Source organism: Lacerta agilis, chromosome 3 (genome assembly GCF_009819535.1).
Source record: "Lacerta agilis isolate rLacAgi1 chromosome 3, rLacAgi1.pri, whole genome shotgun sequence".
In the NCBI taxonomy this organism is placed as follows: Eukaryota; Metazoa; Chordata; class Lepidosauria; order Squamata; family Lacertidae; genus Lacerta; species Lacerta agilis.
In genome coordinates, this window is record NC_046314.1 from 66,120,661 (window position 1) to 66,147,599 (window position 26,939).

Consider the following 26,939-nt stretch of genomic DNA (forward strand, 5'->3'; position numbering starts at 1 on the left):
TTTTGTAGCCAGTTTTAATGAATATTTTGCAATTAACATAGTGACAGTTGCAGTTTGTTTCAGGAATAGACAGTACTGTCAGATCACCAAGATCAAAGAGAATGTGTCTGTTCTGGCTACAATCCAAAGCTCAGTACAAACTAGTAAAACAGTCATTTTTTCTAGGTTTCCTTTTAATGAGTAACTTTAAATATGTGAGCTCCCTGTACCCCTGGCAATGTACGGTCCTGTACCGGTAATTTCTGTTGGTTTTGACACTGATGGAAGTGTCAAGTGGGATCCTGCCCACTCCTTCCTCGTGTCTCCCACCTAGATCCACCTCTCCTTTCCCTTTTCAGTATTAGCCATGGTGTAAAACCCCTGGTGAAGAACTTGTGTCCCTCCAGATGTTGCTGAACTATAACTCCTCAACCAGCAAGGCAAATGGTTAATGATGATAATGGGAGTTGTATTTCATCAACATCTGGACACTCACAGGTTAGCTAGCCCTAGTTGGACTTAAATCAGCACCAAAACTACTACTTGTTGTTGTTGTTGTTGTTGTTGTTTGTTGTTGTATATTTCTATACCACTCTCCACCTGAAGATCACAAGGCGGCTTACCATATAAAAACACAAAAATACATAACATAGTAGCAAACAAGAAAAATGCCCCCCCTCCTGCTTTAAAAGCCACAGATAGATTAATTAGCTAAAGGCCTGGGAGAAGAGGATTTTTTTTGCTTGGTACTTGAAGAAATGTAATGAATGCTCTGGAAAGAGCATTCCACAAATGGGGAGCCACCACAGAAAATGCTTGTTCTTGTGTTGCTTCCCTCCAGACCTTTCATGGAGGAGGCATACGAAGAAGGGCCTCAGATGATGGTTGCAGGGTCCAGATTGGTTCATATGGGGAGAGGCAGTCCTTGAGGTATTGCGGTTCTGAGCTGTTTAAGGCTTTGCAGATGAAAATGAGCACTTTTAATTGTGCTTAGAAGCTCACTGGCAGCCAGTGCCGTTGGGCTAGGATTGGTGTTAAATGCACAAACTGTTTTGCCCTAGTGAGCCGCTGAATTCTGCACTGAGAAAGCTAACCGTTGTTTGCTTTACACTAGAGTTTGAAAGCAGGATTTGGTGCTGGTTTACTAATGATTAAAGAAACCATGGCACAAAACTATGCTACTGTTAATACTGAAAAGGAAAAGAAGGGAGAATTTCTATGAGTCAGCAGGATGCTCCTTGTCTGCTAACTATGGTTATTGTCTGTGATCATACTTGGCCAATTCTGCAACAACTGCACTGATTGCTAGCATGCTTCCAGACTGAATGCAAGGGGCTGGTGCTTATTTACTTTTAAATCTGGTCACAGCCTGTGATCCACATACCTTAGAAACTACTTCTCCCTCTGTTGTGCCCCATGGTAGTTGTGATTGCTGCACCGGCCTCTGTTTTCAAGCACTTTTGCTATGGAATTATCAGCTGTCAGAAACAGGGTCTTCATTACTGTCACCTCAGGGCTGTGGAATACCCTCCCAGATGAGATATACAGTAGAGTCCTTTCTCTCTCATTTCTTTTGGGATAGTTCTTCCAGAGGGTATTTGTTTGTTATGATCTATTATGCTTTCGTTATACTTTTCCTCTTCTAACGTATCTGTTACGAATTTCCTGTTTTAGTGTTATTGTTGCATTTAAAATATGTGTGTTGATATTTTGAGTTGCCTTGAATTGAGGACAGTAGCCTATAAATACTTCAGTGTAATACAAATAATTAGGTGCTACTTGTAAACGCACAGGTTGTGAAGTGTAAACCATGCCTGTGAAGACCTGCTTGGATTGAGTGTATCCCGTGGTGAATTAGTTCAGCATGAAAATACATTACTGTAATTCCTTGTGAGGGAATCTACACCATTCATCACAGTGAATCATTTATTCAACTCTCTGCACACAAATTCAGCCTAGACTGATATGCATTCATTGCAATAACCCTGAAATTCACCAAGTAAATGATATATACCCATGTGATCTTAATAATTTAAGCTTTTAAGAAGTTCTAGTTCTTAAATTAGGATACTCCAGAAATCAAATTAAAAGGGTTTTATTTATTTATTTAGTATGTCCCCTTTTATTGTCCCAGAAGAGACTCAAAAGTGGTTTGCAAAAGATTTTGTAGTATTAGGAACAGAAATAACATGAAGTCCATATGGCACCAGATTTATAAGGGCAGCATTTCCTGCCCTCGTCTTTGGTCTTTCCTGGTGTTATCAGTCAACAGCTCCCACTGAAGTAAGAAGTGCGGTTCAGCAGCTAGACTTCATTCAGCCCATGATGGAGGCAAGTCTTCTCTTTTGTCAGTTGCCAGGATTATGCTGTATAGCATATAATACAGCATGGATACATTGCAGAGGTCATAACTTGCTTTTCTGCAGCTGTCTCTTTATGCAATATAAAATGCTAGGCATATTGTTTTCTTAAGTTTTTAAAGCTAATATTTAAATTTCAAATATCTGTCAACAATAACATTTTTATTTAATTAATAAACATACTTATATACCTCTAACTCATAAAATATCGAGGTGGTATACAACAATATATAAAATAAAATATAAAACACCATAAAAGCAATACAAAACGATAATAAGAATCATAACACTGGCTAATCAAGAAGTTTTAAAAGCTGCATAGGCCTGTTGGCATAAAAAAGTATTCAAGAGATGCCTGAAAGTCAGTGGCAAGGATGCTCTTCTATACATAGAAGAGTTATTTATTTTCCGAATTGTTTGTGCAACAGCATCAGGCAAAAGGGGCTTGAGTCCTCAAAATCTTATCTTGTAATAAATCTGTTAGTCTTTAAGTTTTTGATTTTGCTGCAAGTGATTAAGATCCCTCAGGAAACATTAATTTTTAAAATCGAAGAAGGCAGGGAGTACAAATAAAACTGGGAACTATATTACATTTTAACCACACTGCTATACGTACATAACCCAGAACATTAAAAGAGATGTCATTTAGAAAAGGCTTTGCATCTCTTATCAATGCACTCTATCCTTTCTTTTGTTTTTGTACATAACATCATGCTAGTGCCTCACTTTAAACAAATAAACAAAGAGGGTGTTAACATTTCAGGAAATGTTACTAAAGTGTACAGAAGCATAGATCATATCCCTGGAAATGATCTGTAGTAAACCGTGGGTTCTTTCACTACTTCTGCTCCATTTGCTCCAAGGAGAAGTAAATGACTGGCTCAGGAGATCCTATGTTAACGCAAGAATTTAGGCCTACTGATGCCTAGAAAATAAGGTGGGAAAATAGAAAGTGAGTCTGGGCCTGCACCAGAGCCCTCCTTGAGTACAAAATGGTGGTAGTGGTGGAAAACATAATCTGAATGCACACTCAGAAAATTTGTGAAATAAATAAGTTCTCAAATAAAATTTGAGCTTTTTTGGTTTTGTGCTTCATGGGGAAATGACTTCTCTAAGCTGGTTATCTGGAATGGCTTTGCAGGAGTTCTCTTCCCCCATACCTAATTCCCTTACAATGATGGAACTTACATCAGCTGCATTATTGCTACTAATAATAATTTGATTTCTTACCCTCCCTTTATCATAAGGTCATAGGGCAGATTATAGCAATTTAAAATTCAATCTTAAAAACAGTTAAAACAAATTACATTTATAGGAATGGGGTGGGTCCTAAAAATTATCTCGGGTTTCCAAAACCAGGGTAAAAGGTGTATTATGCAGTATTAATAACCCTTAAACTTTCAATTTTTCTCTGTTTTACAGTTGTCGATATTTATCAGATCAGATTACACCTGCTATTCCTGCAGTAGGAGCAATTCTGTTCTTTTTTGTTATGGGGACCTTGCTACGTACTAGCTTCAGTGATCCTGGAGTCCTGCCTCGTGCAACACCAGATGAAGCAGCAGATCTTGAAAGACAAATAGGTAACACTGAAGGTCTGTTGTTGTCCCATCATTTCCTTTGTAACTTTGTGTGTGTGTGTGTTCGTATGTGTGCAGACAAGTGTGTGCATGCTGAATGGCAACATCACCTACTTGTTGACTCAGAGCACACAAACTGTTTGACTGTAAATTTCCGCCAACTTTAGGGGAAGGCAGCCCCCCCCCCAAATATTTTATTGTGGGGGGCAAAGCCTACATGGCCCCTAGGAGTTGGCTCCTACGAGTTATGTGAATTCCCTTTCAGGAGGCACAGGCATATAGCAGTGTGATTTTTAATCTCTCCCTGCTGATAGGCAGGTGGGGACCCAGAGGACTGGAAGAAATCTGGCTGTGGGTCAAGGGTTCGCCATCCCTGATCTACACAGTTGGGGGTACTGTACATCTGGATCCATTGCTGTCACTTTAGGCTCAGATGGCCATGGTGGTGCAAAGTGCATTCCACCAGCTTCTGCCAGTAGTCCAGCTGTACCCTTATCTGGGCAGGGGATAGCCTAACTTCTGTTCTCCATGTTTGGTAACCTCTAGGTTAGATTACTGCAACACGTTATATGTGGGGCTACCTCTGAAAAAGTTTTGGAAACTAGCTATTGCAGATTTTGGCGGCCAAGTTGCTCACTGGGGCAAGACGGTTTGAGCATATAACACCAATCCTGGCCCTAAATAACTGGTTGCCTATTAGTTTCCAGGCCCAATTCAAAGTGCTGGTTTTGACTTATAAAGCTTTAAGTAGTTCTGGACTGCAATACTCAAGAACCATCTGTCCCCATATGAATCAACCTGGACCTTGTGATCAGCATCTGAGGCCCTTCTTTGTGTGCCTCCTTCCCAAGAGGTCCAGAGAGGGGCGGGCCTTTTCTGTGGTGGCTCCCTGCTTGTGGAATGCTCTTCCCAGGGAGGCTCGCTTGACACCATCGTTACATACCATTAGGCACCAGGCAAAAACATTCTTCTCCTAGGCCTTTGGCTAATTAAACAATCTATGGCCTTTTAAATTGGGGGGAGGTGTTCTTGTTTGTTGTTATTGTATACATTTTTGAGTTTTTATATTGTAAACCACCCTGTGATCTTTGAATGAAGGGCAGTATAGATATTTAATAAATAATAATCGATAAGTCATGAAAATGCTCTGTGTATAATTAGACAATGGTGGCTTTTGGTTTGTTTGCTGTCATTTTGGTGAGATACCTGAATGAGGGTGATCAGTGTTAGAAACTGATATATGAAAGCTAGGAGCTAAATGGCACCTTAAACCTAGGTTACGGGTGCAACAATGGAATGTCTTGGCGCGCTTTTTTAATAACAAGAATACAAAGCTGAAAATGATTGAACTGCAGTTAAAATATTATGTTCATTTTTCACATGGTCCAGTCCTTCCCCTGCCCACACCCTAATACTCTTAAGGGGGAAGTGGGGAAGTAGAAAGGTCCTCCTTTCCTTCCACTCTGCAGTTTTAATCTGAAATCATAGGTGCAGTACTGCACCCAGAGCTCAGAAACTACTTGCACTAATGAAATTTACTGTCGCAAAATGGGTAGGCAAACTAAGGCCCAGGGGCCGGATCCGGCCCATTCTTCTAAATCTGGCCTGCGGACAGTCCGGGAATCCATGTTTTTACATGAGTAGAATATGTGCTTTTCTTTAAAATGCATCTCTGGGTTATTTGTGGGGCATAAGAATTCGTTCTCCCCCCCTCCCAAAATATAGTCTGCCCCCCCCCAAAGTCTGAGGGACAGTGGACCAGCCCCCTGCTGAAAAAGTTTGCTGACCCCTTGTCTAGAACAAGGGGGGTTTCAAACACTGAGGAGACTGTTGTGTCATTGTTTCATTAAGTTGTTTGATACTTTTTCTTTTTTATTACTGTTCCCAGCCGTCAAACATTCCATGAGCAAATGTTTAAATCACCCATAAATTAGCATATTATCAAGTTCACCATCCCAGATCTAAACTGTTGAAAAGCTTTGTGTATTTGTGTAGTGATGGGCTAAATTCCTTTTTCTAACAGGAGGTAATGTCAGTTGTTACATTGGAGGTCTTCCACTGTCTCTTATTTATATATCTGCAGATTTATGAATTCCTTCACAACCAAAAGTTACTGAGGTGGTGTACAAACAGCACAATACAATAAATTAAAATAAGATAAAATACAAAAATTACAAAACCCAATAAACTAAAAGCAATATAACAATCCCTGCAATTGTACAGTTATCATTTCATTTTTAAAAGCCTTCTCGTACAAAAATATCTTCAGTAGCTGCCTAAACATCAAGACACAAAGTGGTTGTGTAATTTCGTTTGATAACTGGAACATGCACTTTAATACAGCAAAAGTTCTAAATTGTTTTGCCAGGCTCCAATATGGACCACTTCAGAAGTTTCAAAAAAGCAGCATTGGAGGAAAAGGAAGTAGTTAATTCTTCCATTCCCATTTCCTCCAAGACCCATGAAAAACGCACATTTTTGACATCACATTGGGCAACATGTATCTGCCCCTATCATCAATAAATGATCGAAGTGCAAGTCGTTCCTACTTCCTCTCTATCCCTGCTTCATTGGAACACCTAGAGGATTCCGTAGTGTTTGCTTCAACTAATTTCCTCCATCTTCCAGCATATTTGAGATCAAATCTGTAAGACTGGGTAAATATCCAATGCAGCACCATTGGGGGTGGGGGTTGTATTTTTTTCTCCTGGAAGAATCTTGCAACATTAAAGCTTGCTTTCAGCATTTTAAATGTAGATGGTCCAAATAAAGAGTTCGTTTGCTTGCTTTGAATGAGCCAACTGCTGTTCCCTCTTTCCAGCTATAAATAATGAAACTGCATAATAAGCCTTTGGAAACAGCTGTTAATACAGTATAAATAAGTTAGAAGAGAATGTTTTATGTTGAAAGGTACTGTCTTGCATCTATTCCTGTAGTGGTGAAACCAGATGAAGTTACAGGTTAGGAAACCAGGGAGAAAATTGCACGTAGTTTTCTTGGCTAAGAGCACAAACTTTTAGACTGATATCAGTATTTATGAACACTTGCAAATTGAGGGACCATATTTTTTGCTCCATAGGGCGCACCGGACCATGGGCACACCTCGTTTTTAGAGGAGGAAACATGATAAAAAAATATTTTTTCTGGTTTTCCTCCTCTAAAAGCCCTGTTTTTTGAGGATCAGCTAAAAGTTTTGCAGCTTTTTTGCAAAGGGAAAAGTCCTGGTTTTTTGGAGGATCAGCTAAAAGTTTTGCAGCTTTTTTGCAAAGGGAAAAGCCCTATTTTTTGAGGATCAGCTAAAAGTTTTGCAGCTTTTTTGCAAAGGGGGAAAAGCAAAGCTCCTTTTGCAAAGGGGGGAAAGCAAAGAGGAAAAGCCCCATTTTTATGGGGTTCAACTCACATTTCTGCAGCTTCTAAAGGAAAGGGAGCCTTTTCTACAGTTTCCAGACAGATAATCTAATCAGCCAGTCACATGTTGCTGGGAAAACAAACAACCTCCCTCTGCAGCACATTCAACAATGGAGGGCAGGGCTGAAAGGGAGCTGGGACTCTTATCTCTCTCCCGATCTCTTGCTGATCAGCTGCTGAGCGGGGTCCTTTCAACACCCCCTTTTCTCTTTGTAAAATAAAAAGCATGATCCTCTTTTGGCCCCTGGGCAATTCAGCTCCAGGGACCACCATTCGCTCCATAAGAAGCACAGATATTTCCCCTTACTTTTTAGGAGGACAAAAGTGTGTCTTATGGAGCGAAAAATACGGTATGTAGCATTTGTTCACTGTACAAGTTTGAGGAAGGAGATAAGCAAAGAAGTTCATCCTCTAAATAACATTTGCATATATATTTGCATATATATTTATGTGAGGGCTGAATTAAGTATAGAGTTTGAAGGATTTGGTCAAGGACCTTTTTCATTAGTTTGGGGTATGGTTAATTAAGGTCATACTGAATCTTGTTAACGTCAGAAACTGTTCAGTGGCTTGTAATTCCTACCCTAATATTACAAACCGTAAGGTTTTATTGTGCCACTCTGCTTATTTATGTGTGTACTCTGGCAGCCAAGACTGCTTTCAGTTGGTTATTAAGTTAAAAAAGATCCAACATGTTGTGATTATCTTAGAGCATAATGCAGAATAAATGTGTTAGGTGCTATCTTGCCATGGCAAATACGAGTATCTGGGAATTTGTAAAATTCTTTGAGCAGATGCACTGGAGTGGATGCTGTCTGATCATCTTGGATGTCATTACATTTATACTTCAACTTTAATTTGATGTCTTCGGTTCATTTAAGGATTTCTAATTTAATGAGTTATTCAGTTTGGGCACAAAGTACTTCTATTTGGGATAGTTAATTGTACTCATGGTATTGATGTGGACATATTAGTAGTTGGTTTAAGTGATCATTATGCAATTTGATTAAGTTCTGTTCTTACCAAACAGAGTGGCAGAAGTATAAAGAGCCTTCAGATGTTAGCTAGTCACACAGAATGCAGTGTTTGTTTTTTTAAATCCTTATTAATTGGAGGATTGTCACAGATTTTTCCTGTACTCAGGTACTGCAAAATAGGCCATATTAACTACCCTTACAAAGCATGCTGCTTTTGTGTACTAACACTGTGGTGTTCCTGCATAATAAATAAAGTCATTTTTTCATTTGCTCTCAATGTGTGTGCCACGTTTTTATGAAGTATTTTAGGTCAGGAAGGGATAATGTTCACACAAGTACATGCATTCAAAATTGCTGTGCCACAGATTCCCTGTGATGCCCTTGTTTTCTAAGGGAACCTGCTATTACACATTACAACATTGCTTTTGAGAATTCCCAAATGAGTTTCAGAGCTTAATCTGTCCTGTAAAGTTCAGAGTAAGTAATAACTAAAGAAAGAAGAATTCTACATGCCAGATAACCCAGTTTGTTCTGGTTTTCTTCCCATCCCCCTCCCTTGCAAAGGTATGGATACAAAAGCATTACATTCGACTAAATGAAACAGTGTTTGACCTTGGTTTATAATAAATTGTGAAAGCAGAGACCCATTCTAGTGTGGACTAATGTCACAATAACCATACATTACGCAGAAGTATTTCCCACTAAATTCTATAGGGATGGCTACCAAATAGGCCTGGAGCCTGAACTGATCAATCTTAAAGGTGTCACACAGAACTGTTAACAAGGACCCCACTAAAATGTCAGCCCTATGGAAAAAGATTATCCCCACCCCCCACCCCAATTTATTCGCTTCTATGGCTTTTTCCCACACTGTGGAAGGATTTTAAATGGACTAAGGTATAGGAAACCAGGGTTAAAATCATGGTTCATCTATGAAGCTCCCTAGGAGACCTTGGACTTTTCATTGTCAGCCTTATTCTCAGGGCTGTGAGCAGAAAATATGAAAGAGAATCCCAAATGCCACCATAAGTTATTGGTAGTACAGAACTGAAATGTTTTAATTGGAGGAGGTATGTCCTCAAAGTATTTAGAGCAAAGTGCAAATTTGCCACCACCAACAAAAAGTTGCCTTGCCAGCAAAAAGGGTGCTTCAGAAGATGCCAAGTGCTCTGCTGGAGTTAAATCAGGTCACAGAAGGCCTCTCAGGGCCACAGATGATAATAAAGATGCAGCAGAATTAACAGCATTGGGAAGAGCAACAAGGGTTCTACGTATGACTTTGTGTAGATAAACTCATCTAACAGATCTTTTATTTATGTGAATGGAGATGAGACTCATTTGTTTTAAGTCAACACACAAAAACTGGCCATGTGAAGGTAGCAACACGAATAAGCAAATTATTTTGGGTTTGGTTGCTACCTTTCTACTCTGAAATAAGTATTACTGAATTCAATGGAGCTTACTTCCAGATAATAAATTAACTCCATTTATATCACCTGTCTGAGTGTCTCCCAATGTAAAACAAAACAATTAAAACTATAAATTAAAATAAAAACACAATTACTGTAATATGCAATTTAAAACATTGTTAAAAGTACCGGTATTCTTCAGGTTAATACGTTTTCAATATACTTTAACATACAGATACTGCAAATATATAAATATTATGGGTAAGACAAATATATGCATATAATAATATGCACGTAGTTTAGCACTTTATGCAAGGATGAAATTAGGCTTTATTTCACTCATGTCGAAGACCCAGTTTGGTACACACACCCCATATGCATTTGTGTATACACACACTCAATGGTGCCCTCTAGAGGCTTTACCTGGGGCAAGAAACCTGGCTAGCCCCCTGCCCCCTTCTACAGCACTGCTTTATGGTTGGCACAGAGGTCTCTTACTGTGTTTGTCCTTAGAGAATGAAATCTACAATCAGAAAACAATACCTATGCAGGTTAACTTGGAAGTAGGGTCCATTGAGTTCAGCGGGGTCACTCCCCAGTAAGTTAGCATAGGACTATAGCCTCCTGAAAAGAACCATGCAGTACTGTATGGATGCAGGAATGATCATAATGCATAAGATGTTTGGACTAAACACCTTCAGGACTAATTTCCCTCCAAAGGAAATGTAGGAATTAACAGATTTTTCTGCATGTCATCTTTGTTGTTGACACTATGCATTTGGGACAAGTAAAGCTCCTCATATAACATTATGTTTTCAATCAAAAGAGGACCTAATATGGTTCAATTTGTTATATATTACCCTCCTTATTTATAAAAAGGATTTAAAGGACAATTTTAGTTAACTATTTCCAATTCATATAGATTATATTAAAAATTACAGTAATGTACTTATTCCAAATATACTGGATGAAAACTCAGTCTTTCGACTTCTTGTTTTTATTTCCATATTTAGAAATTGCAAATGGCTCCAGTTCAGGAGGGTACCGTCCACCTCCCAGAACAAAAGAAGTACTCATCAATGGGCAGACAGTAAAGTTAAAATACTGTTTTACCTGCAAGATTTTTCGCCCACCTCGTGCCTCACATTGCAGCCTTTGTGATAACTGTGTAGGTGAGTAAAAACACACAAAAAACAATATACATTCTTGCTAGCTATAATGAAAGATTAATATATACTGGTCAGTATATTTTGGTGTTTCTCATGATGAAAGGGAGATTTTGATTAAACAGCAGGAAGAACTTTCTGACAGTAAAAGCTGTTCAACAGTGGAACAGACTCCCTTGGGAGATTGTTGACTCTCCTTCACTGGACGTTTTTAAGCCGAGGTTGCATTGCAGGGGGTTGGGCTAGATGACCCTCAGGATTCCTTCCAATTCTATGAAAGTATAACTTTTTTTGTGTGTTGTCGGGCTTGATAGAGCCAAAAGTAAAGTTTTCAACATGCTAAACTTTTCTGTTTGTGCACTATATCGATTCCATTTCAATTCAGTTTTCCTGTTTGAGCATCCCCTCTTGTTAAGAGTCACAGTGATTCATCTCTCAATTCTTTGTTCAATTTGAAATAAAACCATGGAGCTTTGGGTTGATTCAGAGCCACAGGCTACACCTGTCACATTTATAGTAGGAATCTTTTGTGAGTCAGAACATCTGGAAACCTGGGGCAAAACAAAGAAAGCTTAAATATAACATCCATTTTAACAGGGCATACATTTTTGCAGTAAAAATAAAAGATAATGCACTGTCCTAGCTTTCTTACTAGTTTGGTATGGAATATAATGGCTTAACTTTGGTTTTGAATACAGTGTCCCAACTTTGGTGTTGAGGGCTAAATAAGGGGATAATGTTTAAAGTGCCTGTTGAAACGTATTTCATCCATACTTACCTCCCCAAAGGCCACTTTGAAATCTGTGCTTAAAAGTAGTCTTGTCACCACACACACACATTCTGCTTGTGGAGTCTAGAATCCAGAATATATTGACAGACCTGGGTAGTGTGGCAACAGCAAGAGCTCTTGTGCACCATTTTGGAGCCCTTGGAGTCTTTTTTTCTGGGCTTCTTGGCTCACTGACATCCTCTTTGGGCTTAGGGAAGGGTCTCCTCGCGAGCCACAAGACTTTTCAACTCTCCCACCATTTCAGGTTAGAATTGAATTATTTATTTATTTCCTGGTGCCGCACATATATGTGGTTGTGTGCGAGTTGATCGCGCGTAAGTGGGAGGATGCCTGCATTGAAGATTCTCTGTAACTCAGACAATATAATACAGTATAGAACAGGGTGAGTCCTTTAAAAGAGGCCCTGTGGATGCAGAGTACACATGTTCCACAGAGCCTCTTTTAAAAGACTCACCTTGTGTATACCTAATTCAGATTGAGGATGGGTTAAAGTTGAGTATGGGATGGGGAGCAAAGGTTACAGCTTGTCTGCTGCATATTCTCCTTATTGTCCTCAGGTGCTCTTTTTTAAATATACAGTGGGCCTGCCACTTACACAAGGGTTCAGTTCCGTGGGTTCGTGTGCAGAGGCAAAATTGTACAAAGACAGGAACCTCCGGAACTGCCCCCTTCAGAGGGGCTGCTTACCAGGCTCTGATTGAGAGAGAGCCCTATCTCAGGTAAGCGAGGAAAATCCACTGGGCGTACAGGTAGGGGGAAACTAAACAGAGAACAAGGATCAGTACTCTTTATTTTTTTATTCCCCCACCTGTGTAAGATTGTGATAGCGTAAATTAAGTTACATAGTGTGTAATTGTGATTTATTATTTTAATTGTTTTTTTCTTAGTTTTATTGAACACACTATAAGTCAGCTTCCCAATTTATTGTCATTTGCAACATTTACACAATAGTTGTATACATAGTATAATACTAGAATATGGAAAATAATTTGTACTTAAATATATTTTCCTGAAATCTGTTGTTCCGCATAAAGTGTCCATAAACTGTCCAGCATTCTAAATATGCATTTAACCATTATTTCCTTTTCTATATTAATTTTATCAATATAACAATAACCCAGATTCTTTCAAACCATTCTAAAATAAAAGGGGGTGTTTCCCCCTCCCATGCTTTTGCAGTGCTTATTTTTGCAGCAAATAATAGATTTAATATTACCTTGAAATCCTCCTCTTTAATAATTTAATAAAACTCTTTTAAGATTAAGGTAAACTTGTAACCAAGTATTTCTGTAATAAAATTTCAGATTAAAAATACATACAGCTATATAATTGGGCAGCTCTGAACTATATGCAAGAAAGCTGTTTCAGGCCTACTACATCTCCAACAGTTACTTTGTACTGGTGAATATATCCTACTGAGTCTATAGGGAGTCAAATATGTTATACAATTCTTCTTTTAACTCCACAGATGTTGTTCTTGCTAGAATCTTAAACCAAATCCAGTTGTATCCCTCAGTACTTAATTCCTGCTGTAGATCACTAGCCGATATCCTCAAAAGTGTCCCTGCCTTGTTATCGAATTCAAAAATAATAAAACAGAACTGACTTGTTAAGTACTTGTTGTTTTCAGATATAAATAAAATTTCTGCTGTAGTCTCTGTTACCTCCATGTATTCTAATTCAAGCTAATAATGCTTCTCTCGTTCGAAAGTACTGGAATAGTGGGGTCCTGTGCTGCCCATTGCCAATGAAATTTCAACTAATGATTTTACATCTTGCTCAGATATTAAATTTTTAGCAGAGTTCAATCTTGTTTGAGATCATATTGACCTAACAAACCATGTTTACTTGTTAAAAATTCATTATGAAATGGTAAGGTATGTGGTGAAAGTTCTAGACATAGTTTCTTTCTTATTTTATACCTTATGGGTATCTAATGTATTTAGTGATTTTTCAATACTACAGGGTATATAAACAAGAATTAAACTAGTACACCCTTCCTCCTAATCTCTCTCCCCCCATCCGTTTTTCTCTAGATTTCTTGTTACCTTTATATTTTATACTATACTGTTAAGTGTGTATGAAAAAAAAGAATTGAATGCACAAATATGAATTTTAAGGTTTTTTGTACTTGCTTTCTGTAATAAATGTGAATTGATTTGTTTTACATCATTTGGGACACACACACACACACACACACACACCCCATAAGGGTGGGATTTTTTGGACCCCACTATTTCTATATCCTTATCCTTGTTTTTTTGATAACTGTTCTTGTTGAACAAAGCTAGCTCTAACTCCAAGGTAATTTCTACTGTTCAAAGTAATCCTTGAAGAGCAATCTTTTAATACCTTTATAATTAAAGATGTGGGGGTGATTACAACAGGTGATCCTTTTGTATTTCATGGTTTACTGACCATTCAAGGAGCTTGAACTATTCATGAAACAGATTTGTACTGAATGTGCCTTCATGGTAAGCAACCATTGTTTCTGAGGTAGAATATATAGGATGTGGTTGATGTGTCCTTAACCCAGAGGAAAACTTAAGATAATCTTGCAGCAATTTATCTGAAATGGGCCTTGACCAGTCTCTTGAACAGAAAGATAGATTTTTCCCTCCAGGATACAAAAGCAGGGCAAAATCCAATAGGAACATAAGAAAAGCCCTGCTAGATCAGGCCAAGGGCAGTGACCAGTCAGATGCCTATGGAGTAATTGAGCACAGCAGCACTCTCTCCCCTTGCAATTCCCAGCAACTGATATTTAGAGGCATATTGCCTCCAACAGTGGAGGCAGAACATAGCCATCATGGCAAGTAGTCACTGATAGCCACCTTGGGGGAGGGGGGGACTGCTGAGCTGTATTCAACTAACTAGTTCCACTAACACAAGGGTTTCTGCTTCTGCAAGAGGAATTCCCCACTTTCCCCTCCCTGAATGCACCCTGCACTCTCCCTAAATCTATTCTAGAGGGTTGTGGGGAATGCCAGAATAGATATGGGGACATACAGGGGGAAGGAGGGGGGAAAGTTCTGTTGCACAAGTGGAAAACCTTGCACCAACAGAATGACTTAGTTGGATACTGCCCACTGTGTTAAATCCTGCCATTAACACACATAGTTCTGAATATTTCTATCACTAATGTTCTCTTTTAATGCTATCTAATCCTAACTGAAAACTATTAATATTCTACTCAGAAACAGAGAAATTGTATGAACAACTGCAGCTGGGAAACAGTCCAATATTAAGTTTTCATAGAGCCCTTTCAATTTCCTTTTTGGTTTCCTGTCCCTGAGTTTGAAGGTACATATTGTAAGGCCCATGAGCCGGATGAAGTCCACACAAAGAAAAGAGAGCCAGGGGCTAATCTCAAATTGTGGCCTGAGATTTGGGGCACTCATAAGCCCTGCATGAGGTCAAAGTTCTCTGCAAAACGTTCCCTTCTTAGATTGAAAAGTCATGGGGAAGATTAGGTTCATTAACAAATACCAGCTTGCTACCAAGGCCAGTAAATATGTGAACCTCTCCCCCCCACTCACCTCACAGTTGCTACACAGTGCCTGCATGAATTTGTTTAGGCTATGGAAACAGCCTTGGAAGTCTGTGTATAACCCAGGGGCACTATTCTGTTCTAATTCTAGTAAAGCAAGTAAAAAAATTGCAGGAGCAGTTGACTTGCTAAAAGTTAGTCTCTTAGTCTTAAACCCAAGTTCTTTGAAGGTGCTATGTATCTTTTCCTATATCTGCAGGAAATAATTACTAGCTTTGAAATTGCAGGATTCTTATGATGCTGCGTTTACGAATGTTTCAAATGCAGAAAAAGGCAGTATGTACTGCAAGCATCCACAATGGGTTTTTTTTAAAAAACAACAGATAAAAAGAACATCCCCAAAATGGATGCACATAAATTATGAAATCATAGGGGCTACAAAGGAAACCACAACATTACATATTGCCAAACAAGCACAGATGTGAATGATATCAGTTGAATTAGCCAGGCTGCTGGTATGTTATACAAAGGCCCCTGTATCTTCTATCCCATTAGTTTTTCAGCAGTGGTTTTTGACAATACTGATTGAGTCTTTTGTGTACAAAAGCTGACTCTACCCATCCTTCCAACCAGTCAAGAGAACTTATCTTAACTTCTCTGATTCTGAGTTCATCCATACTATCATCTGAGACTTTTTGTGGTGAGATGAGACTTTGCTGAACCCTGGGTGAGAACCTGGAGGCTGAGAGGGAGGGGTGTCAGAAGGAAAATGAACTGATATAGATTTATATATGTTAATAACCTTGTATTAATGCAACACTTATATTTAACTGTGTATTTTTGTAATATTATGTTTAAGTTGTCTTTTGTTCAGTTTTCTGTACACTGCTTAGAGATATTTTTACTATATTAAGCTGTATATAAATTAAATAATCAAATTTAATGTTGATCGTAAGCTTCCTGTACCTCCATTCTCTGTTGTTCATATGACGTTCTCCTCCAAATCACTACCTTCTCATACTCCCTGGACCATAGCTGTCAACTTTTTCCTTTTTTTAAAGGGGAATTCCCTTATTCCGAATAGGATTCCTCGCAAGAAAAGGGAAAAGTTGACAGCTATGCTATGCCCTGGACTGAGGCAGAATCATAGAATTGTAGAGTTGGAAGGGACCATGAGGGTAATCTAGTCCAACCCTTTGAAATGCAGGAATCTTTTTGCCCAATGTGGGACTCAAACTCACAACCCTGAAATTAAGGGTCTCATGCCGTACCAACTGAGCTATCCTGCAGTAGAAAGTGTTAAAAGAATGGGGAGAAATGTAATTGTTCCCTTTCCCTCAGTTCCCTGTTCTATTCATGGCTTGTAAATTAACTGTACTTTGAAAGAGATTTATAAAAAAAGACTAAGGACTATGATAAAAATATGCATTTAAACATCCAATATTGGGTCATGTTTTTGTCATTTATATTCAAGCATACACATGAACATGTGATAACTAAAACCGGGGACAGGGATATATGTGTGTGCCAACAGCTCTTAAGATCATTGTATGATTAGTGCAAAGGGCATTAGAAGGTTTTAAAGCATTTTCAGTTGATCCCAGGCTAATAAGGGTTTCTGTTCTTGAGGAGAGTTTGAGTGTGTTGAGTTGAACACATTTTAAATTCCCTACAGACATCGGTAGTTGTCATGTGAAGATCTAAAAGCAGTTCATGTGACCTTGAGGGTGGGGCTTGCACACACATCTTCCCCATCACCAGTTTTACTTGACTGCATCTTCAGGTAGACACCTTAACATGGCTACAATGATTTTCTCAAGCAGGTCTGTTGTTGTTTTGTTGTTGTTTGTAATTGTCTTACTTTTTTTCTGCCTTTTCTTTCAGAACGGTTTGATCACCATTGTCCCTGGGTAGGCAACTGTGTGGGGAAAAGAAACTACAGATTTTTTTATATGTTTATTTTATCTCTGTCTTTTCTGACAGTCTTTATATTTGCATTCGTTATCACCCACATCATCCATCGTAAGTATGCTAGTACAATCAGATTACATATGTAGCCATTTGCTTCAAAGCCTGTTTTTCATTTTAATCTTTTGGACATTCAGAATATACCCAAAATGGTGTACCTAGTTTGATCATTAACAAGATTTTCAACTGTTAAGCTTGCTTCTTAATTCAGAATCTTAAGGCAGATGCATTTTATTCAGTTTTATTTGTTGTACTGCTGAACAGTTAATATAAAGGGAACATTCTGGACTGCTCTCAGTTTTCCTGCAGATTGGTTTCACTGGTTCCTTGGTTTGTGGCCTGCCTTGCTGACTGGAAAACCCTATTGGCAAACAAAATAATTTCCAAAAGTTGGTCAACGTTCACAACCTTTTGTATTTATTAATTTGCATATTTTATTATTAAACTTATATACCGCCATTCACCTGAAGATCACAGGGCAATCTACGGTATAAAAACACAAAGGTACATAATACAAAACAAACACCAGTTTTAAAGCCCGCAGATTGTTTAATTAGCCAAAGGCCTGGGAGAAGAATGTTTTTGCCTGCCACCTAAAGATATGTAATGAAATTGACAGGTGATTTATGTTCCTAGGACAACTTACAGAGTAGTAAGAAACACAGTTTTACAATTTAATAAATTAATTAATAATAAATCACATAGACTAATACAGCAAATTAAAATTGAAGTAGCAGCAGCCTATTCAATAAAATCAACCACTCTAAATGCTTACATTAGCAGTTTTTTAAAGTCAGTGAAAACAGAAATGCCTGGTGTCTAAATGACAAAGTCTCTAAGTAGGCACCTGGCAATGTATTTCCAAAGGCAAGGAAGCAAAGTGTCTCTCCAGTTTCCACCTGCCACACTTATAATGGCAGGAAGACCTGGAAAAAAGCTGCAGATGATATGAATTGATACAGGGGGATGCTTCCAACAGTTATCTGGGTCCTAAGTCATGTAGTGCTTTAAAATTAATACCAGCGCTTTGAAGTGAGCTCAAAATATTTATGGGAGCCAGTGGAGTTGCTTCAGCACAGGCAAGATGAAATCTCTTTGCCTGGTCCATGTTAACAGCCTAACCACAGTGTTATGGACTAGCTGCAATTTTCAAACTGTCTTCAAAGGCAGCCCCATGTAAAGCACATTGGAATAATCCAGCTTCCAAGTTACCAGGGCACGGAGAGCTGTGGCAAAAAATGATCCTTTGTGCTCGTTCCATTTACGGACCAGCATCTTCCTGCCTAGTTGAGAGTTCCAGGTCTACATTGTGACCTGCCACATGGGTTGGTCCATGACGCATTGTGACAGCCCCATGGTTATCATGGCAACCATGAAGTCCTGAATATTTTCTGATAAGGCTGCTTTGAAATGATGTTGTGATCCCATAAGATTATCAGTTTCAACTCAGCCAGCTCAGGTGGGGAGACTGATTGGTAGAAGGGTGGTTGGTGCACAAACAACAATCCCACCGTGTCCCTAGTATACAACACCAAGTACAAACAACCCAGATCAGCACCCAACCTAATAGTAAGCATTGGGAGGGAGATGGAATCCCTGTAGACCATAACAAATTTTAAATATTATTATTTTTTGGCCAATTGTTTTTATAAACCACAACAATGTTTCTTCTGCAACTCTGGAACACGGTAGACAGCATAAAGTGTAAAGCCAGGAGAGACTGGCTTTTTTTGCCCTGTCAAGTGATGATGAGATAGACTAGATGAGCCTCTTCCTCCATGACCAGATAATGGATAATTGATGTCTTACTGTAAAATGACATGTTGCATTAAATAGCAACATGTTAAGGAATCCTGAGGTTACATTATTGTGGAAGAGGATGGCACTAGAGTGGCTTCTCCTTCTCAACCAGCTGGCCCTTACTTACCCCACTACCACCATACCTCCCCCTGCCTGTAACCACTAGCTTGTGTTTACAGACTCTTGTCTCTTCCCCTCCCCCATTTAACACAGAGACATAACACAAAATTAATAAAGCAGTTAAAATATTTTTAAGGGAGTATATACAAGAGATTTTCATAAATATATGTTTAAAAATCCCACTGTCAATTGCAGTTGAAGTGCAAGATTTGGATAGCAGATAAGTCCATTTCACCAGCTCCTTTAACATGAACTAATGCTGTTTTTGAGGCTGACAGTCCAACAGATATTCCCTCCTGGAGGTAGTCTTAGAAAGCCCTGTGTTGTTCAGTTAGGTGGCTGGGACTTCTTGCCAGGGCACAGAGTCAACACAGTGCCCAGCTTTCTCTGTCCCTAAATGTCAGCAGTTAAAAATAGATCTAGACCTTAATTTGACAATTGCTTGTCATTATTTTTTGCTGAACAAATTAATGAGTTAAAGCAAGAATCCATTGCTGGCTCCTTGCATCATGTCTCCTAATTGTATCCAGAGAAATCCGTAAGCAGCTTGGAATTTGGGTCATATTATGATGCATTTACAGGATTTCCTGATCCAACAGAAACATTTTTGTTTGAGAGAAAGTATATTTATGGATACCTTTCATGCTGAAAAATAATCTTGCAGTGTTTTTCCACCATAATAGGATAGAAATGAACAGATTGATAACCAGAAAACTTATTAATGGGGAACTGGTGTCTGCAGACATTAATGTGTTACTATTGAGAAAACATCCAGCATATGTTAATTCTGGTTTTAAAACTTCCCATTTTTGCTGAAATTTCAAGGCTAAATTTAGCAAAATTTGTGTTGTAGTTCTTTGAAACTCTAACTGTATATTGGATTTTGAGATATGTTTTTATGTAGACAGTATATATCATCATTTAATATTTACATTTATTCTTTCTACAGGATCTCAACAAACAGGGTTCTTAAATGCACTCAAGGACAGTCCTGCAAGATATCCTTTCAACTGGAGTGCATCTGCATGCTGTTGTATAAATTTTAAAAGCATTACTATCTAGATTTATTTAGAGTTGTTTACTCTTTGACAAACATTTGGGTTATGCAGTTATATGAAATTCGGACATACTTCAAGTAATCCCTCTCTCTGGATTTACACACAGCAATTTGGATAGCCCCTATTTTATACTGTAAATGACACTTAGTAATGTATATAGTTTTAAACATTTATTACTAGAATCTGAAAATGGTTTTCATTTTTTTTATAAAAGCAGTTATACAGTTTGAGCAAGCAAGTGATTTTATCAGAAGTAATAAAAAGAGAGAGTATGTTTTTAGAATTAAACTTCCTGGCAGAAAGATTTTGCATTGGGTGATAATTTACCCAGTTTACTTAAAGAGAACTTGTTAGGTACTTCCAGCATTATCAGCAGAAGTAGCAGCAAATCCAGAAACAAAATGGGAAGGAACCTAACAATAAGTTGTGCCTCTCTTTCAAATATTTGGAACTACTGTTACATGTTTTACCTGACTGTTGCTCCCCACTCCCCAAGCCTATACCTACAGTGCTGATCCTAGCAGAGAGCAACAAAGAAATTGTATATGGCTTATAAATTCCCATCATACCATTTTGAAGACCTGGGAGTACAGGAAGAAGCCAACAAGCAGCATTCTGATGACACACAGAATGCTGTTTTCTAGTAATGGGTGTGTTGTGTCAGTTCAAGGAGAAGACAAACATAGTCAGGCCTTCAAACACAACTTTGCTTTATCACAGCATAGCTAGATTGAGGCAAATGCTCCCCCCAGCAGCAAGAAGTGGAAGAGAATTGCAAGAGCACAAACAAGCTAAAAAGTACTGGCTTAACTCACTAGCATACAAAACACAGTACATTTGGAAATACCAAGACTTCAGTCCTGCACAAAGTTGTGAACATCTAAGTGTCACTAACTTTGGTGGGAGTTATGCACAAACAGCAGTGAAGATAGCAGCCCAGGTACTTTAAAAATAAAAAAATCTTCAGGTATAACTTCTACTATGTTCACATACTTGTGTATTCATTGGGTAGAAATGCTAATGCACAAGTACCTCTCTGTTGGAAGAACTTAGGTTTGAACACAATGTTCATAAATAACACAACAATAGCCTCCAGTTAAAAGAATTACAATAGCTTCTTATAATGTATTAGGCTTTTCAGTTCTCTGAAAATGAAAGAGCCTTTCAGTTGTTTTAAAATCAAAAGGTAGTTGATTCCACATTTGTGGACTATTGAGCCATGACAATTCGCTATTTATTCATAAATTGCATTTAAGGGTTGGCCAGTGGGGGGGGGGGGGAAATCAGGAAAGTGTCTAGTACAGGGGTAGGCAACCTAAGGCCCATGGGCCAGATGCGGCCCAATCGCCTTCTCAATCTGGCCTGCGGACAGTCCAGGAATCAGCGTGTTTTTACATGAGTAGAATGTGTGCTTTTATTTAAAATGCATCTCGGGGTTATTTGTGGGGCACAGGAATTCATTCACCCCCCCCCCAAAAAAAATAGTCCTGCCCACCACATGGTCTGAGGGACGGTGGACCGGCCTATGGCTGAAAAAGGTTGCTAATCCCTGGTCTAGTAGAAGAAATCCCACAAATACGGTGTGTTTGATTATGCCCCTTCAAGCAGGAGTGGAAATGGTGGTGTGTGGTAATGACTCTGAGGCTAGAATTCATGTTGAATTTCTGAAACCGCCAGTAACTCATAGCAAGGCCTTGGGCAAAATTTTGCCATTTCCTGATGCCTTCTGTTCTCACTATGTCCTAATTTTTATGTGTGCAGTTGTGTCATGTGAGCCTAGGCTCTTTTGAACTACATAAGGAATGTTTCGTTTAGGCTTCTACGTGCAAAAATGTAGAGATTAAAAGCTATCTGCATACAAAAAATCTTGAAACAAGCGAAGGTCCACCTAGTCCAGCATTCTGCCTCTTCTAAATATACATTTTCTGGATGTTCACAAACTCAGTGTGATAGTTATGGCTATCCTAGGCTTTGGCAATTTGGAGCAGTATACTCATGAGCTGAAACTTCCATTTAGCCATAATTGCTAATAGTCTTTACATTCATTGACTTCTCGGTTACTATTCCCTTGACGTTCAGTTACTGTGCTGGAAGCTGTGGTATGTTTCTTCTCCGTTTGGTCCATTGTTGGGCTCTCAGGTTTTCATACTTATTTGATCAGCTCCAATCAAACAACAAATGAGGATGTAAGTTTTTGGTTTTTTTTTTACCTTTATCTAGTAATTATGTTTGTCATGGAAACTGCTAAAACAAAGCACTGGACTGGACACATTGATGCCCTGTAGGGAACAGTCCCCTGGTGGCATTAATGTTTCATTTGGACCCAAATCTCCACTTCCTTTTTCATAAGCATGGTCTTTAGGTCATTATGCATTATTGGATGTTCTGCAAAAGCAATATTTTTGACTGGAGAGAATGCTTATTGAGAATGCTTCTTTCTTCAGCCTGCTTGTGCAGCTCTATTTCAAACTTTGGAATAGCGAAGTGGGAACCTAATGACCAAGGTTGTGTTCTCTGGGTGGCATATAGTTTTATCCTCTTAGTCAATAGTGACTGACTCAAGGTCACCTAGTGGGCTTCATAGCAAAGTACAGATTTGAACCTGGGTGTTCCCAGTCCTACTCTGGCACTCTAAATTGTTACACTACTCTGGTTCTCTGACCTTGATGGATTGACCCAAACAGTGTTGCTTCCCAAGGACTTGCACAGGAAACAGTGGCCATGCAAGGGCAACAGCTGCATATGAAGTTTGGATGCAGATTCAGTCCTTCCAGAGTTCTGTTCTTACAAGCTTTTGGAGAGTATACAAGACATTCCTTTTATAAGCCTATGAAGTTCACAGACAGAGGTTCTGTGTTTTTAATGGGTTATTGTTGTGGTATTTCTATTTTTAATCATATTATTCTTGGGAGCCTCCTCAGGCCTTAGAGAGACTGGGTACAAATGCTTAAAATTAATAAATTAGATAGCTCAGGGACCTCTGCATCATTGCAGAGACCCTTTTGAGCCAATCTGGCAGCATTTCAGCCTTCTCAGACCTCAAATACCCCAGAGGCTCTTTTGTGACGCAGAGATCACTGAGTGCTGGGAGGATTGAAATACTGCCAACTGAATCAGAAACGATGCCTTGCACATAGCTGTTGGCCCCAGCAGTGCCATTTCCAAGCAAGTTCTTGAGAAATAGTATGCTGTCTGGGCCAACATCAGTGCTTGAAACAGCATTTCAAGCCAGCAGATAATTCCTCTCAGAAGAAAAGAAGAGGATGCCACTGAGGCCTTACCCTGGAACATTCTTTCCTTTTGCTTTGGAAAGGGTTCCTTCCAGCATCCTCAGCCAGGAGAGCAGGACCCTCCCCAACCAAGTTGCTCTGAGGGGGAATTATGTCATGACTGGGAAATAGCCCCACAACTGCTTGGCAAGACAGTGTCCAGCCTCCGCAAACCAAGAAAGTTGCTCACTGCTGCTTTAGGAGTCAATACAATCATACCTTAGGTTGCGTTTGCTGCGGGTTGCATTCGCTATGGGATACGAACACGCCGAACCCAGAAGTACCATAATGGGTTACTTCCGGGATTTGGCGCATGTGCAGAAGCACTAAATCAAGCTTTGCGCATGCGCAGAAGCTCCGAATCATGCCATGCACATGCACAGATACGGCTCTTTGGGTTGCAGGCTTTTCGTGTTGTGAACGGGCCTCTGGGACGGATCCCGTTCGTGACCAGAGGTACCACTGTAGACTGATTCGTTCAGGAGCTGCTCATTGGAAAGGGTTCCAGTTTTGAAAAGAGCACGTTGAAGATGTCCGGGAGTAAATCACACAGCTTGCCAGTTTCAGTTGCAAACTTGTGAGAAACAGTGTTACTTGAATGTGAAGATGGGGAACCTGTGGCCCTCCAGATGCTATTAGCATCCAGCTCCTGCCAGCCCCAAGCAGCATGGCCAGTGGTCGGGGACAATGGAAGTTGCAGTCATCAGGATAACCACAGGTTCCCCATACCTGCTTTACTGAGATACTAAATTCCCTGTTATAAAATATAAAAGTGGTTTGTTTTTAGTTATGTTTATTTGGTTTTTACATTTAATTTGCTTTATTCCTGTTATAAGCAGCTCTGGGAATATGATTCAAGAATGTTATTAAAACATTCATAATATATAAATAAAAAGTGGAGCTATCACCAGTGATATTCCAGGATGTGATTAGGATGGAACCAGCTATTACATCCTGGAATGGAGAAACAGTTGGCACAGAATATTCCTTTGCCCTTGGAGGGTATATGGAGGGTATATGCAACAGTATGTTTCACAGGGGAATGTGGGACAGTGAGATGTGAATAAAGTGACATGTTTGGTGTAGGTTTAGATAAAGTCACAAAACTCACAAGGTGATCTTAGGTACTGTTGGGTCAGCCTAGTTTACCTTAGGAGAGTACGGAAGAGTTGCAGCACTTTGTATATTGAAGAGTGCACTAATGTTCCTTTCTTACCAGATCAAGGGATCTTGGTCAAATAAAAGAGGTAAAGAAAACTTCAATCCATACAGCTATGGCAACATTTTCACTAACTGTTGTTCTGCACTCTGTGGGCCCATCTCTCCCAGGTAAGGGCTAAAATTCAATTGTTCAGTATCTCTTCTCTTCCTTTTGGTCCTTCTTAGTGCTCATTAGGTCAATTGTATGTAACTTGCAAGACCAAATAGTTAATAATGATATAAAGTCACATTTGAGTCCTCTAGTGTGGTGGTCATGTATGTTGTATGGCTTGCTGCTAACAGGACACTGGTACCACATACCAGTAAGTCTGTTGTGTACCACCCATTCATCATTTGTGGAGCTTGCAGTAATTAGACTTTTGGAAGGAAGAACCTAAGCTATGATCTTCTGATGATCCACGACAATTGATTTGCTCTTCTCTCCAGATACAGCAATTGCATTTTAAAATTGCTAGCAGTACGTTTAAAAAGCTTGATGTTGTAAACATTATTTATTGTTTATTTGATTGGAAATATATTAAAACTCTATCGAGTGTGTTTCACACTTTAAAATGGAGTACATTTCAGAATAAGAGCATGTTCAGAATGAGAAAAATGCTACTGCTGCTACTCAGTTATGGTGTGGATATGCAACAGAAGGTTATAACATCCTTGCTTCCTGTTAAATCTGCCACTTCCCACACATTTTATAATGCTTATTTTATGTAAGTGATGGCAAACCTGTTCAAAGTTTTAACTTGCAGATGTTCTACACTATTTTTGTTTTTCTTAACTTCTAACTGCTTATGGTAAGTTCTTTCCAGGCACCAATACTAAGCATTTAAAAAAATATTTGTCTAATTAAATTTATACACTACCTTTTCAGTTAGAAATATACAAGGCAGTTTACAGTAAAGTTAATCTTCTGACCAGTACACAACAAAAACTGAGTAAAACTATTGCAAAAATGGTTAATAAATGTATTAGGAGCACTGAAAGTACAAGGTGACTGTTAAGAAGAAAATGCCTGTGCCAACAAAACCTGTTCCTGAAGTTAGTAGAATGGACACTAAGTGAGCAGCCCTGGGGGAAAGGCTTTGAAATATGAGACATCAGTGCAGAAAAGGCCGGATTCCTGGTCACCAGTCACCTAACCTCTGTTGGGGGCATCCAGAGAAGGCCATTGAGGAAGACCTTAAATAATTAATAGTTTTAAGTGTGTGGTTAAATTTTTCAGCAATGATATGTGGTAACAGGTTTGTGTAATTTCTCCCACTTCATGATACAATTCTGTTAAATTAACAAGCAGTTCCCCACTAGAAACTGAATAACTTTGTTATTCTGTAGAGTGCATCCATAGTAAACTTTGATTAGAGTTTCTATTTCATTTTTTTTAATGTTCCAGTCATTATTCTAAAGTAAGCACCATTGAGTTAAATGAGGCTTAGTCTCAAGTAAGTGGGTATAGGATTACAACCTTAAGAAAACTTCAGACTAACTGTTCCAGAATGACTTATGGATTGCATCCAGTTTTCTTCCTCTTTTTATGTTGTCTCCAAGTTGCAAATGTATTGCAAAAACTCAGAAATGCAGCTTTTGTTTTTGCTACCAAACTCTTGGGAACAAATAAATCTATTTTACGGTTCCATTAAAAGAGGTATTGAAGCTATTCTCATATGGTTCATTGTTCTTAAGGTGAAACTTTTTTTCCTTTTAAAGCTGGACCAAAATTATCTAACCAGAATTTTTTGTAACAAAACTTTTTATTATTCTGTAGCTTAATTGACAGAAGAGGATTTATGCAGCCAGATACTCCACAGCCAGCAGCACCCTCAAATGGCATTACAATGTATGGGGCCACACAGTCTCAGAGTAATATGGTAGGAACCATCCCATAATGTTGATCAAGAGCCCTGTGAATGTTTTCCTTCTCAGGTTTCCTGTGAACTAATCAAGTCACTAAACTAACTGGATGCTACTGGTACTCTCTGTTAGGGGATATTTCATTGTTGTACTGTAGTAAATTGCAATAGACTTCTGGATTTTCATAAGCACTCGTGGGGGGGGGGGGGAGTTGCGTAATGGATAAAAGGAAAAGATTGTCTACCTGCAGACAGTTAAATATAGTGCCAAGAGAAATTTTCATGTATGGTTGACGTTTTGCCTTTTTTGTTAGCCTTCTCAGTGGTCATTGATGGACCTTGGATCTTCAATATCATATTTGTTGCTTTTAAATTCCTTTCCCCCAAAAGTTGTTGATTGTGTTGCAGAAATCCTTGCTGCCTGGTACGTTTCTACAAAACTTATCACATCAGCATGAATAGAATGTTTATAGAGAATACTTTGAATTTCTTGTGAACTTAGA

At 38.9% G+C, this 26,939-nt stretch overlaps 1 protein-coding gene across 8 annotated transcripts in view; it reads left to right on the forward strand.

The window, feature by feature from the left end:
• ZDHHC14 (zinc finger DHHC-type palmitoyltransferase 14) overlaps nucleotides 1–26,939 on the forward strand; it is a 58,910-nt gene that overhangs the window by 17,189 nt on the left and 14,782 nt on the right. For 6 of the 8 annotated variants that reach the window (XM_033144070.1, XM_033144071.1, XM_033144064.1 and 3 more), the window contains exons 2-8: nucleotides 3,762–3,934; nucleotides 10,727–10,885; nucleotides 17,044–17,181; nucleotides 19,997–20,045; nucleotides 22,189–22,291; nucleotides 24,594–24,703; nucleotides 26,352–26,454. In XM_033144070.1, coding sequence (XP_032999961.1) covers nucleotides 3,762–3,934; nucleotides 10,727–10,885; nucleotides 17,044–17,181; nucleotides 19,997–20,045; nucleotides 22,189–22,291; nucleotides 24,594–24,703; nucleotides 26,352–26,454 — 835 coding nt within the window. The remainder of the gene's footprint in view (nucleotides 1–3,761; nucleotides 3,935–10,726; nucleotides 10,886–17,043; nucleotides 17,182–19,996; nucleotides 20,046–22,188; nucleotides 22,292–24,593; nucleotides 24,704–26,351; nucleotides 26,455–26,939) is intronic. The other 2 variants (XM_033144065.1, XM_033144067.1) reach the window with 1 other exon arrangement.